The sequence below is a fragment of the Rhinoderma darwinii genome, chromosome 9, assembly GCF_050947455.1.
Source record: "Rhinoderma darwinii isolate aRhiDar2 chromosome 9, aRhiDar2.hap1, whole genome shotgun sequence".
NCBI classification, from domain to species: domain Eukaryota; kingdom Metazoa; phylum Chordata; class Amphibia; order Anura; family Rhinodermatidae; genus Rhinoderma; species Rhinoderma darwinii.
In genome coordinates, this window is record NC_134695.1 from 68996192 (window position 1) to 69010576 (window position 14385).

A 14385-nucleotide genomic window follows, 5' to 3' on the forward strand; every position below is an offset into this window, starting at 1 on the left:
AAATAGTCTTTGATATAAAATCTCGGACACCGTTTTAGGTATACAGCTCTTATGCAGTCTTATGTGTCCTACAAAACCAACCCGTGTGTAGTCTGATCTTGCAATCATGTTTTAAGTGTCTTTTACACGGGCTATTGATTGATTGATTGGATTGTAGCCACGCTCGCTCCCGATTATTGGCCTGTGTACGCAGCGTAGCATCAGCCGCTAAGTTTTCGGCTGATCGCATATTTTATGCAGCCCAAAAAGTGATGGCTTGTTGGTAGCTCATCTTCTCATGTACAAAAAGGACGCAAAATGTATGGGGAGCAACGATCGTATTAACAATTCTTCCCCAAACTTTCCGATAATTGCTCCGTTTAAACTGAGAAAACGAGCGCCGATCTACATAACGTTATCGCCGATCAGTGCTCGTTACCAGGTGAAAATCCGCCCGTGGAAAACCATCTTTACTCTCTTCCACCTGCCCCATCTTCTAATATCTGTAGGTTCCCAAAAAGAGGGGGCAATGGGAGTAACATATGATTTCATCATCAGACTACGCAGTGTAGTCTGTAACCAGGGAGACAAGATTTTTCTTTTTTAATAAAGCCCATTTTTTTTATTCTAGATGCATTGGAGCGAAGCAAATCAAAATGGTCACAAAATTTGAAAAATCTTAATGATCCAATGACTACCCCAGCAGGGGAGGTGATGAATATAATGAGAATATGTACCCTAATGGGGGAAATATAAGTTATAAGTGGCAGCCAAAAAGTTGAGGACCCACCAGAACAAGGACCTTTCATATTCTGCCATTGATATAATGGGTGCAACTGAATCCAATAAAATGGCCCCCAAAAGAGCAAAATATGAAGGTCTGCTGAAAAGTCATGTCAGTCACCTCTCAGATCTATCAATTGGTTAAAAGGGCTCAAAATAGGGAGGGATAAAGGGCTCAAACTAATTTCCTGCCCATTAAATGGGAGACCACTCAAAGGGCGTGTCTCATTTTCAAAACCACTTTCCATCATCCGCTCTGGCGAACCCGGTCCATCCATATATTACATTGGTAGTAATTTATTTGAATGACTGCATGTAATACTATATTTCCCCTGTAGTGGCCGCCGCAGGGAAAAGGTATAGTCTATAATATTGGAAGCAGGGCTGGCAGAAATCAGCTGATCGCTGCAGCAGCTCTTATATTATAGTAGTTGTCTGTGATGAGACCACTGTACCCAAAAATTAAAAATGATTTGGGTATCTGAATAGGGCTGGTCTTCTGGTAGGACCCCAGGGAATTACTCATTGACACCTGCAGTCACATGTTTCACACTTCTGACAGACAAGCGTGGATAATAAAATGATAGGAGTAATTGTCGAGTCATTTACCTACGGAAAAGCTCCGTCATCCAGAACTAAAGAGTTTGGCGGTTACACTGAAGTGATAAGAGCGCCGCAGCTGCCCCTGCCTACATCCTTTGCGCTGCCTCGTGACTGTCATGACGGATGGAGTACACAACTCATTTAAGCTTCTCTTGGTATTTTCATGTTTTTTTTTTCTTCTTCTTTAAATACCAACCCCTCAACCACGAATGTGGTTTCAATTATGAATTACCAGACCTTAGAAAAAGGAAAGTCTTGATTTATTCTATTTTTTTTCTCCAATTATGCACAATGTATTTCCACAGCAAACTCTGAGAAAGAATGTCAGTATGATTCTCATCCTGCGCTGGTTAAAGGGCACAAGCGTAGAAAGATTAACCCCTCCATGGGCAAATATGTTGCTTCGACTTCTTGTACTTGCAGCCCATAGGTGGATGCAAACGCGTTTCAATATTTTTTTCTCAATGTGCAGTCCATAGGGGGCAGTATTATAGTAGTTATATTCTTGTATATAGGGGGCAGTATTATAGTAGTTATATTCTTGTATATAGGAGCAGTATTATAGTAGTTATATTCTTGTATATAGGGAGCATTATTATAGTAGTTATATTCCTGTATATAGGGGCAGTATTATAGTAGTTATATTCTTGTATATAGGAGCAGTATTATAGTAGTTATATTCTTGTATATAGGAGGCAGTATTATAGTAGTTATATTCTTGTATATAGGAGCAGTATTATAGTAGTTATATTCTTGTATATAGGGAGCAGTATTATAGTAGTTATATTCTTGTATATAGGGGCAGTATTATAGTAGTTATATTCTTGTATATAGGGGGCAGTATTATAGTAGTTATATTCTTGTATATAGGGGCAGTATTATAGTAGTTATATTCTTGTATATAGGAGGCAGTATTATAGTAGTTATATTCTTGTATATAGGAGCAGTATTATAGTAGTTATATTCTTGTATATAGGGGCAGTATTATAGTAGTTATATTCTTGTATATAGGAGCAGTATTATAGTAGTTATATTCTTGTATATAGGGAGCAGTATTATAGTAGTTATATTCTTGTATATAGGAGGCAGTATTATAGTAGTTATATTCTTGTATATAGGGGGCAGTATTATAGTAGTTATATTCTTGTATATAGGGGGCAGTATTATAGTAGTTATATTCTTGTATATAGGGAGCATTATTATAGTAGTTATATTCTTGTATATAGGGGCAGTATTATAGTAGTTATATTCTTGTATATAGGAGGCATTATAGTAGTTATATTCTTGTATATAGGGAGCAGTATTATAGTAGTTATATTCTTGTATATAGGGGGGCAGTATTATAGTAGTTATATTCTTGTATATAGGAGAAGTATTATAGTATATTCTTGTATATAGGAGCAGTATTATAGTAGTTATATTCTTGTATATAGGAGGCAGTATTATAGTAGTTATATTCTTGTATATAGGAGCAGTATTATAGAGTTATATTCTTGTATATAGGGGGCAGTGTTATAGTAGTTATATTCTTGTATATAGGAGCAGTATTACAGTAGTTATATTCTTGTATATAGGGGGCAGTGTTATAGTAGTTATATTCTTGTATATAGTGGCAGTATTATAGTAGTTATATTCTTGTATATAGGAGCAGTATTATAGTAGTTATATTCTTGTATATAGGGGCAGTATTATAGTATATTCTTGTATATAGGGAGCAGTATTATAGTAGTTATATTCTTGTATATAGGAGCAGTATTATAGTAGTTATATTCTTGTATATAGGGGGCAGTATTATAGTAGTTATATTCTTGTATATAGGAGGCAGTATTATAGTAGTTATATTCTTGTGTATAGGGGCAGTATTACAGTAGTTATATTCTTGTATATAGGGGGCAGTGTTATAGTAGTTATATTCTTGTATATAGGGGCAGTATTATAGTAGTTATATTCTTGTATATAGGGGGCAGTATTATAGTAGTTATATTCTTGTATATAGGGGGCAGTATTATAGTAGTTATATTCTTGTATATAGGGGCAGTATTATAGTAGTTATATTCTTGTATATAGGAGCAGTATTACAGTAGTTATATTCTTGTATATAGGGGGCAGTATTATAGTAGATATATTCTTGTATATAGGGGCAGTATTATAGTAGTTATATTCTTGTATATAGGAGGCAGTATTATAGTAGTTATATACTTGTATATAGGAGCAGTATTATAGTAGTTATATTCTTGTATATAGGAGCAGTATTATAGTAGTTATATTCTTGTATATAGGAGCAGTATTATAGTAGTTATATTCTTGTATATAGGAGCAGTATTATAGTAGTTATATTCTTGTATATAGGGGCAGTATTATAGTATATTCTTGTATATAGGGAGCAGTATTATAGTAGTTATATTCTTGTATATAGGGGCAGTATTATAGTAGTTATATTCTTGTATATAGGAGCAGTATTATAGTAGTTATATTCTTGTATATAGGGGGCAGTGTTATAGTAGTTATATTCTTGTATACAGGAGGCAGTATTATAGTAGTTATATTCTTGTATATAGGGGGCAGTGTTATAGTAGTTATATTCTTGTATATAGGGGGCAGTATTATAGTAGTTATATTCTTGTATATAGGGGCAGTATTATAGTAGTTATATTCTTGTATATAGGAGGCAGTATTATAGTAGTTATATACTTGTATATAGGAGCAGTATTATAGTAGTTATAGTCTTGTATATAGGAGCAGTATTATAGTAGTTATATTCTTGTATATAGGGGGCAGTATTATAGTAGTTATATTCTTGTATATAGCGGCAGTATTATAGTAGTTATATTCTTGTATATAGGGGCAGTATTATAGTAGTTATATACTTGTATATAGGAGCAGTATTATAGTAGTTATATTCTTGTATATAGGAGCAGTATTATAGTAGTTATATTCTTGTATATAGGAGCAGTATTATAGTAGTTATATTCTTGTTTATAGGAGCAGTATTATAGTAGTTATATTCTTGTATATAGGAGGCAGTATTATAGTAGTTATATTCTTGTATATAGGAGCAGTATTATAGTAGTTATATTCTTGTTTATAGGGGGCAGTATTATATGCCTAGCAGTAAACAAAATCTTGCAGATTCAATACAGATTACAAAGCAGCATTAACCCATGACAAAGGGATGGACATCAGGCTATAGAAACATTGATCACGTCTATTGACGCCACAGACAGAAGATAGGCACTGCCATTTTACAGTAACATATCAACAGTGCACCGCGGTTTGGGCGCAGCCTCCCAACAACGTGACCGCCAAAAGATAATTCCTCCGATATTGCAGTCTGGAGAGAAGTTCCTATTGTGCATCAGATAATAAGTATCAGATGATTACATCACCGGGCTCATTGACTGCATGTGATGCGCACAGAGTTGGCTGTCATAAAATACAAAGTACGCAATACTTACTCTGTGTCATGAGTTCAGGAAGAGTCTAGTTACTATAGGTCGACATAATGTATCATAATTAATAGGTTTGACTTAAAGTCAACTTTAGGGGGGGGGGGTCCCCATGCTTACAGCATCAGTCTAGGGCCATACTTGGGCATTCCTGTAACGTAAGCGAATGGTAATTATAGAAACAGTTGCGTGTACTCAAATCCGTGGTCTCCAAAACTTGCGGCCGTCTTTCTATGGAAGATCAAGACTGAAACCATACTATTCCAGGTATTTGTGGAGGTCCCATGGACCAGACGTCGACTTTTCATTGATCGATGACATGACCTATTATTATCTTGTCAAACACTATTTAAAAAAAATAACTTTTGTGGTTAGCTCCCTCTAGTGGTGGCTGCAGATCTGCAGACTTTTATCATGTAACTAGAGCTATGCAGGGAATTCTTAGCTCTGTATCAGAAAACCAGAGTTTTGCTAAGGAGGAAAGATCAAATTAATAATCAAGCTGAATGTGCGGCTATTGGGGCCGATAGCTGCCAACTGAAGGACCCTTGTGGAATGTTTATGTCTGGTCGCAGCAGCGATATGTCTCTACATTGCTATGTCTGCTCCTAAAAGTAAGGACACATATCGCAACAAGCCATAGATACCCAATACATAGAGATCAGATATGGTCAGTCAACCATGTAAATGACTATATGAAGCGCGTATAAAGCCTTAGGGAGAAAGCCTTCAATCAGCGGCTGCTGGGCAGAGAAGCGGCAGCATATGAACACGCAAGACTCCTTCCCCACATCCATCGCATCGCTGCAACGTATAACTGGAACTTCTCCAATATCACAAAACATTCCCACATAGGTGACAAAGCGCTAAAATCAACGTCTGTCAAAACTTTATACTGCCCTGAAAGAGGACAGCATAAAAGTTGCTGACAGTTACCGTTTAAGTATTCTTATAAAGAACGCATGAAATCTTACCACAGACGGAGGGTCATTCCACTCTTCATATGATCGTGCTGCATATGGGTAAATTCTGTCATTGATGATCTGGAGCGTAGTCAAAGCAATGGATTTCATTGACCGAAAATAAGCGTCCCAGAACCAACGAGCCTGGAAATAAAAAATACTGTAATAAACAAACAAGTATTATAGTAGTTATATTCTTGTATATAGTGAGCAGTATTATAGTAGTTATATTCTTGTATATAGGGGGCAGTATTATAGTAGTTATATTCTTGTATATAGGGAGCAGTATTATAGTAGTTATATTCTTGTATATAGGAGCAGTATTATAGTAGTTATATTCTTGTATATAGGGGCAGTATTATAGTAGTTATATTCTTGTATATAGGGGCAGTATTATAGTAGTTATATTCTTGTATATAGGGAGCAGTATTATAGTAGTTATATTCTTGTATATAGTGAGCAGTATTATAGTAGTTATATTCTTGTATATAGGGGTAGTATAGTAGTTGTATGCTTGTATATAGGGAGCAGTATTATAGTAGTTATATTCTTGTATATAGGGGTAGTATTATAGTAGTTATATTCTTGTATATAGGGGCAGTATTATAGTAGTTATATTCTTGTATATAGGGGCAGTATTATAGTAGTTATATTCTTGTATATAGGGGCAGTATTATAGTAGTTATATTCTTGTATATAGGGAGCAGTATTATAGTAGTTATATTCTTGTATATAGTGAGCAGTATTATAGTAGTTATATTCTTGTATATAGGGGGCAGTATTATAGTAGTTATATTCTTGTATATAGGGAGCAGTATTATAGTAGTTATATTCTTGTATATAGGGGGCAGTATTATAGTAGTTATATTCTTGTATATACGGGGCAGTATTATAGTAGTTATATTCTTGTATATAGGAGCAGTATTATAGTAGTTATATTCTTGTATATAGGGGGGCAGTATTATAGTAGTTATATTCTTGTATATAGGGAGCAGTATTATAGTAGTTATATTCTTGTATATAGGGGCAGTGTTATAGTAGTTATATTCTTGTATATAGGGGACAGTATTATAGTAGTTATATTCTTGTATATAAGGGGCAGTATTATAGTATTTATATTCTTGTATATAGGAGCAGTATTATAGTAGTTATATTCTTGTATATAGGGAGCAGTATTATAGTAGTTATATATTTAGCAATGGGAAGGTCAATGCAGGTGCTGGAAATATACCCTGCTTAGTTTAGAACATCAAAAGCTGAATGAGTGACAACTTTCTTTTGTAAGCCAGAAATATGCTCAGAGCAGTAGTCACTTCCCTTCCCCCACTCATACTTGCTTTACTCCGCAAGAGGCAACAATGAGCACAAGAGAAATCTCATTCCTGGGTTAGGAGACTTTAAAAATAACACTATCCAAAGGCATAATGGGAATAAATGGTATACAGCTAAAGCTATATTTTCTCCCTACATCATTGATGTTTATGTGACTATTCAGTAAATTGTGTACTTTGGTATAGAGGTGTCATTTTGCTTTACATCTGGTGTAGTAGCAAACTATGATGAGATGGTATAGAAGAGGGATGAAATGTATACGTCCTGTGTTTATTTTCCCATCGGTTAGATTGTTCCGCACTAAGCGATCGTCATCTTGTAGATGTTACAGTGGAGGTCGCGGGGCCCGGGAGACTGACACTCTCGGAGACTGTACATGACATCATATGCTGAAGCCGTTCCTATCTAACCGCTGCAACCGCAGAGAAGAAACTAAATCATGTTTTTCTTTAGGATCAGAGTGTTTGAACGTTACAATGTAACCAGAGTTCCAAAAAATCATCCGTCCTTTCCCAGAATTCCTTCACTGAAATCCCAGTTTGCCAAGCATTATACCTTCAGGGATGCTGACCTCATGCTGTAAGCCTCTAGAGTTACAAAGTTTCAAGGAGAGAGGAGGCCCCGGACGGGCTGACTATCAAATAAAGTGGTTTTCATTTACAGCCTCCAGGGTTTACCAGTGGCCCTGTGGAAATTGCATGTGAAAGGGAGAGACAGCGGAGTCTGAGGCTGGAGGGGGGTCCCATGTTTTACTGGAAAAGCGAAGAGCGACGGGCTGGAGTATAGTGGGGTTTTTTTTTTCAGGCTGAAAATATAAAATAAGAAAATAGAGGAATATGTGGAAAAAGTCTATAGCGTAATACACTTATATTTAGCATCAAAAGTAGACGATTAAAAGCAATTTTATTGTATATGTGATACCGACATAAATAATGAGCTCGATAGATAATGAGCTCGATAGATAATGAGCTCGAAAGATAATGAGCTCGATAGATAATGAGCTCGATAGATAATGAGCTCGAAAGATAATGAGCTCGATAGATAATGAGCTCGAAAGATAATGAGCTCGATAGATAATGAGCTCGATAGATAATGAGCTCGATAGATAATGAGCTCGATAGATAATGAGCTCGATAGATAATGAGCTCGATAGATAATGAGCTCGATAGATAATGAGCTCAATAGATAGATAGGAGATACCCGGGTTCTCTATACGGTGTTGTCTTGGTCTTCCATATGGGTAGCATATGCAGAATGACAACCACTATTGGCTGATATCACAGCGGCCATAGGAGTGGTCATCCAGCTTTCCAACCACCTCGAATGACTTCTATTATATGTTATCCCGCCCCCCCTCCCTGCATCCAAATGCTCTGCCGTTGCGCTATATGTACCACTCAGATGTTGTAAAGCGCGCCACGGTGGAATTGTGGGCGAACAGATAAAATACGGGTAATATTTCATACATATATTTGATATGTTAGTAATAGAGATTGCTCCACATCAGATTATCAAACACTCTGGATTATCGGATGGTCATAGAAAAGTGTTCAAAGTTTTATTGTAAGGGTAAAAAGCCCAAAATAAAATGTTACAACTTTTTATAGTTTTGTTTAAGGCTGATCCAGTGATTTTCATATAGTTCTGTCCGGGAAACAACCGCCGGATTATGAGAACGTCTGGATTATCGGTTGCAATTCAATGTATCTACACGGTTTATCAGCAGTGAGCAATGCAGCGTCTGATCCTACAATCTGTGGGGTTTCCAGCATTAGCCCTATAAACATCTATTTGTTTAGCAATTACCAAGCAGAATAGTTAAAAAGTATCCAGACAATGGTCCTAACCCTAGAAACATCCTAAAACTGAAGGAAGGGCCGTCATGCACATCGGACAAGGTGGAGCGTTGGGGGTAAATCACGGGAGAATCTCGTAAACGAGCCAAAAATCGAGCTGCAGTCTAAACCCCCAAGGGAAGAATCGGCATAAATAGACAGGAAAAGACAAGACTAGCTAAAAGACGTCATAAAGGTTAACAGCCCATTAATGGCCCGTCCCTCCGCTCCAAACAACTGGTGCCGGTCTCACAAGTTTTACAATAGCCGATATTTACAAGACAGCAGGGTATATGGCACCACTGGGCAGGATATAGATACCCTCATATATTTCTTTGCATCAAAGACCTAATACTACAAGTAAGCCAGGCTTTATCATGTGTACCGACCCGCCTGCGGTTTTATGTCTCACAAGGAGGATCAATCTAAAGAAGCAGCAAAAAAGGAAACTGTTGAGAATGTGGAATACTAGTGGCATGAGAAAAACATGTCTGCGGTCATCCAGAAACAGCGCCACTCTTGCCATAGGCTGTTTTTGGTATCGCAACTCAGTCTCATTCAGACACGGCCCATAAACCAGAGTGGCGGTGTTTTTTGGCAGAAAGCGGCCATTTTTTTCTCATGATACAACTCCTGTTTGTACCCCTTTACGTGTATAAATCAGTAGTACATGAGCATACATGGAACTTAAGGGCCTGTTTACACCACGTTGTTTACGTCACTCTGAAGGAAGGCACCGACATATCCCACTGTTCAGGCATAGAGCGAGATACGTCTTCCGCACCCCCCGGGCACCGTGCTACTTTAGGAGCGGAGCCCGGGGAAGCCCCTGAGGTCACTGTCCATATATGGACAATGACGTCAGGGGCCCCTCCGGTCCCAGAGTCCACGGGTAGAGTGCTAGCAATGCTCTGGCCATGGGAATCCGTAGTTGAAAGCCCCTGACATCACTGTCCATACATGGACAGTGACATCAGGGGCTTCCCCCATAGATTCCGGCCCCAGGAAAGCTCCCCAAGGTATACGTTTAGCGCATTGGCTCATAGGCTCCCATGAAGGGCCCTGATCACATCTGTGTCGGGCCATTGAGTTTTTCTGCTTCATCAGAGGAACAGAACAAGGGTATAGTAGTAGCAGTGGATCCGTTGAAAAACTGAGATTATCGCCGCCAACCCATTGACTTTAATAGGTTCCGTCGGGGTGTCTGTTGACTTACCGGAAACAATAGAGCAGCATGCTGCGATATCGTTTCTAGTATTTTCAGTGGAATCTGCGACGTAGGCCCCTAACGGAGCCTCCAACGCAGATGTGAACAAGCCCTAAAAATAAAAAAAAAGACAAAACACGGAAACATCACTTTTTTTTTTGCGCGATCCCTCATGATGGAATAGCGTAGTATACGACATTATTACATCCTCCAATGTAAAGGTAAACCGATGTATGCCAGCCCGACCAAGGCCACTCTTTCGGAGTCCATCAGGCTAGCGTGTCCGTAAGGAGCTTTCCCAATGTGCACGCAAAACGTAGGGCCAAAGCGTGATGTGAACAGGCCCTTATATGTAGAATAACTCACCAACCGAGCAAAGAGGAGATGTTAACTCCAACCAATCTACAGCTGATCCCGACCCCCGACAGAACAATACGTATTGTAGGACTAGATAAAACAATTTGTAAGCAAAGTATATCAATATGAAATCATAGTAAATATGTATAATAGAAAAAAAAAAGAAACTTACCAATATGGACTGTAACATAGTATGTAAATATCGTCAGTATTAGACCCGCCCAAAACATTCAAACACCATTACAGCCTATTCACATTTCCCATTTTTTTGTATAAGGCCTAGTTCACACTAAGTTTTCTGCAGGCAGAAAAAAAAATCTGATTTGAATTGCCAGCATTGCTCTTTTTTTCCATGTTCTTTGCTTGCGGTCATTGAATCTATGGCAAAAACCACGGGCAAAAACGCTGCATAAATTGCTCAAAACGAGCGCCATGGGTTTTTTCTGCCTCCTATTGATTTCAATAGGAGATCAGCGGCGGAAACCGCTCTGAGAAAGCATGCCGCTTTTTATTTTTACCATCAGCGGCCAAAAGCTGCCTCGGAGAAAAAACTTCTCTGCCTCCCATTAAAATCAATGGAGAGCGATTTAATCCGTTTTTTTGGCGCGGCGTGAACTGACCCTTACATGTTCAATTACGGTCCATAATATTTACATACTATATTACACGTCCAGATTTGCATTTTCCTATGTATTACACGTTACCTATGATTTTATAGTTATAGGTTAGGCTCTTATAGGACTTTCTGGATTATCGGATGCCGGATTAAAGGGGTTGTCTCAAAGTAAACGGTTTATTAATAAGACGACGGGTGTCCTGTAGCGGGGAATAACCGTCCATGTAATGAATGGGCACGCTGGGTCCGCCAGAACAGTATTAGAGGGGACTCTTCCCATATGTCCTAATAGGGGTTATTACGGTGAGACGCCGACTTTAAAGGCGTAGGATGTGACCTGAAGCTATATAGGCTACATGACGACAGAGATAGACGGGGTCCGCACATTGCTGATGTGTAAATACTGGGGGTTACCCCCGGACCTTGCGGTGTATAAAAGCTTTGGCCCATCATCTATCAGCTTCCAGCGCAGCCACTTGTCCGAGCCGATTTTTGCAAAACAAACAGTTCTCCAGCTTTCTATCCCTTTAAAAGTCCTGCGGTTTTGGGCGCGGCGCCAGCAGTCATCCATCACTCCGGGACCTGCCTCGTTAGGCAGCTCCTAATTTGACTCGGCCCGTTCCAAGCTCGCAAGGTTTGGGTTTTAAATTAAGGGCTGCACACTTTAAATATTCAGTGGCAAATCATAGCTGACGTTTTACATACGACCCGATCGTAACTCAGACGGATTATTTATGACGTCTTCGCTTTCTCTCCTTTTTTTTCACTGGGGTTGTGATTAACTCAGCTGGGGGAGGGGGACGGACCCCGCACCGGCGCAGGGCGCTCTTTTCTTCTCTTACCTAAGCCCTGGTTTCCTTCTTAATTCTTTTCGCAGGGTCCCCCGGCCATCATTCACCCCCTGTCTCTATTGGTAGGTCAAGGTGTGGTGCAGGCAAATCATAAATACTGAAGTAAAGATCTGAGGGACGGCAGAGGTTCCTTTCCTACTTATTAAATTCAATCCCTTGGTGAAAGTCGTGGTAATGACTGCGGGGACTCGGCGGAGATCAGCGGCACGTCCTGCAGCGTCACATCCATAATGATCCGGTCAGCGGCTCGCCAGTTCCATGCCGTCAGTGTTGTGGCAGACACAGGAGATCTCCACATCACGTTCTGCCCGCTCCTCATATATCCACGACGTCACAACTTTCCATATATCCTCCAGGCTGGTCTGTTAATGGGGTTCTCCCATCTTACACATTCATGCCATAGCCCATGCCCCCCATTATACCAGGTGAGGATGGAGACGTTGCTGCCTGGCTCGCCCCATTCAAGTCTATGGGAGTAACAGAAACCACTGGGAAAGTGTCAGGGACCCCCACCTGGGCAAGCGTCACGGGACCCCCCACCCTTCAGATATGTATGGCCTATCCTGGGTAACCCCTCTAATAAATATACCAGCCACAAAAGGCCACAACTCCACTTCAGGGGTCCAGTCTTATTTAAATAAGAAACTTTCCAATATACTTTGTTTCAATTCCTCACCATCGTTCAAGATCTCTGCTTAATGTCAGTGAATGGTAACATTACAGTTTACATTCAGAGGCTGAAAACCCTTCCAGGCCTACTACACGTTACAGCTGCAGGTTTGTTAAAACGTGCGATACTATTTCGATGCCGTGCAGCCTCAAACTGTTCGATACCATTAATTGATGTATTTCGATACCAGGGTGTGCGGCCGCACAGCTTAGTATTGTAACACATAAATGTAGTGAGCGGGGCTGCGGTTGTGCAATACATCCATTTCCCCGCTCCTGACACGTGTGCGCGTGCTGTCAGCATGAGGTGATGCGACCAGTGCTGCACTAACGAGCGCCGGCACTGAAGACAGAACATGGCGGGCGCACTGCAAAACACCCCCATGTTCTCTGTCTTCAGTGCCTGCGCCACCGCTCATTAGTGCAGCACTGGCCGCATCACCTCATACGGACTGCGTGCACACACACACGCACTCACACACTTGTCAGGAGTGGAGCAATGGCTGTATTAAACAGCCGCAGACCCACTCTAATGGCGGAGATCAGAGAAACCTCTCATCTCCGCTGCTATTCCCCTAATGCTGCGATCAAAGCTGAGCGCAGCATTCAAGGGGAAAATGAGAAGGGGGATGCCTTGGATCGCCTCACAGGGAATCCCTGTCACATGATCGAGGGACATACCATATATGGGCAGACAGCCCAGGGTCCACTGAAGGACCCCAGGGCTGTCTGACCATATTTCCTGTTGTTAGGGTATACTGAGGTAACAACTGCCTGTGTGCTATCATAGATATATTCCTGTGTACTCTCAGTATATAGATATATTCCTGTGTGCTATCAGTATATAGATATAGGCCAGTACATTAAAGTTAAAAAAACAAAAACACATTTTTTTTACAATAAACATTAAAATAAAACTCTTAATTCATAAAATATACACATATTCTGTATCATTGCGACCGTAATAACAAATTTATAGCGTCATTTATGATGTTTACGCGGTTATAAAATAAAATCTGCTTTCTTTTACTTATTAATGAGGCGCGAGGTGTGATGATGAATCTTGAACCTCCCATTGCCTCACATTAATAGTAATGAACCCCATCATGTACCTCACACATGAACCCAATGGGCTTAATTACTATTAATGTGAGGTAATGGAGGTTCAGAATTCATCATCACACCTCGCGCCTCACATCAGAAAATGGAAGAACTTTTTTTTCCATAATTTTTTGGGGAAAAGTATCGTTTTGGTATTGAGAATCGCAAAACTACAAAGTATCGGTATCTAAATCCAAATTCTGGTATCGTGTCACGGTAGACAATCCTCTGTGAGCCAAGAAGCAGCACAAAACTCTCTTCTGTCCTGGACTGGCGGCTGTGAGCTCTCCTCCACGCTGATACGCTGTAACAAACGGCTGGGTTAGGAGGGGTTATCAGTTTCTGGATATAAAGAAGAATGTCTCCATTCACTGCCAGTAGAGACAAATGCGATGTCTATGTATAAAGCTCACGGAGGATGGTCTAGATTGGACACAATTCTAGCAAAATATTATAGGTCAGCAGTGCTAGGTGTGTATGGAATTTCAGCCTCTGGGGGGGGGGGGGGGGGTAAACAAAAATGTTCACATTCACTGACAGCAAGCAAGTACGGTAAGGGGCTGCCACATCAGAGTGCCCCTTTAATATGTCACGGGTCCAGATCCCAAGACCCTAATTTTGCTGGAGGGAAATTCGACCGGCTT

The 14385-nt window shown here is 40.0% G+C and overlaps 1 protein-coding gene across 1 annotated transcript in view; it reads right to left on the reverse strand.

The window, feature by feature from the left end:
* EXT2 (exostosin glycosyltransferase 2) overlaps nucleotides 1-14385 on the reverse strand; it is a 55346-nt gene that overhangs the window by 26281 nt on the left and 14680 nt on the right. Inside the window, exon 8 of the mRNA XM_075838050.1 lies at nucleotides 5786-5917. Coding sequence (XP_075694165.1) covers nucleotides 5786-5917 — 132 coding nt within the window. The remainder of the gene's footprint in view (nucleotides 1-5785; nucleotides 5918-14385) is intronic.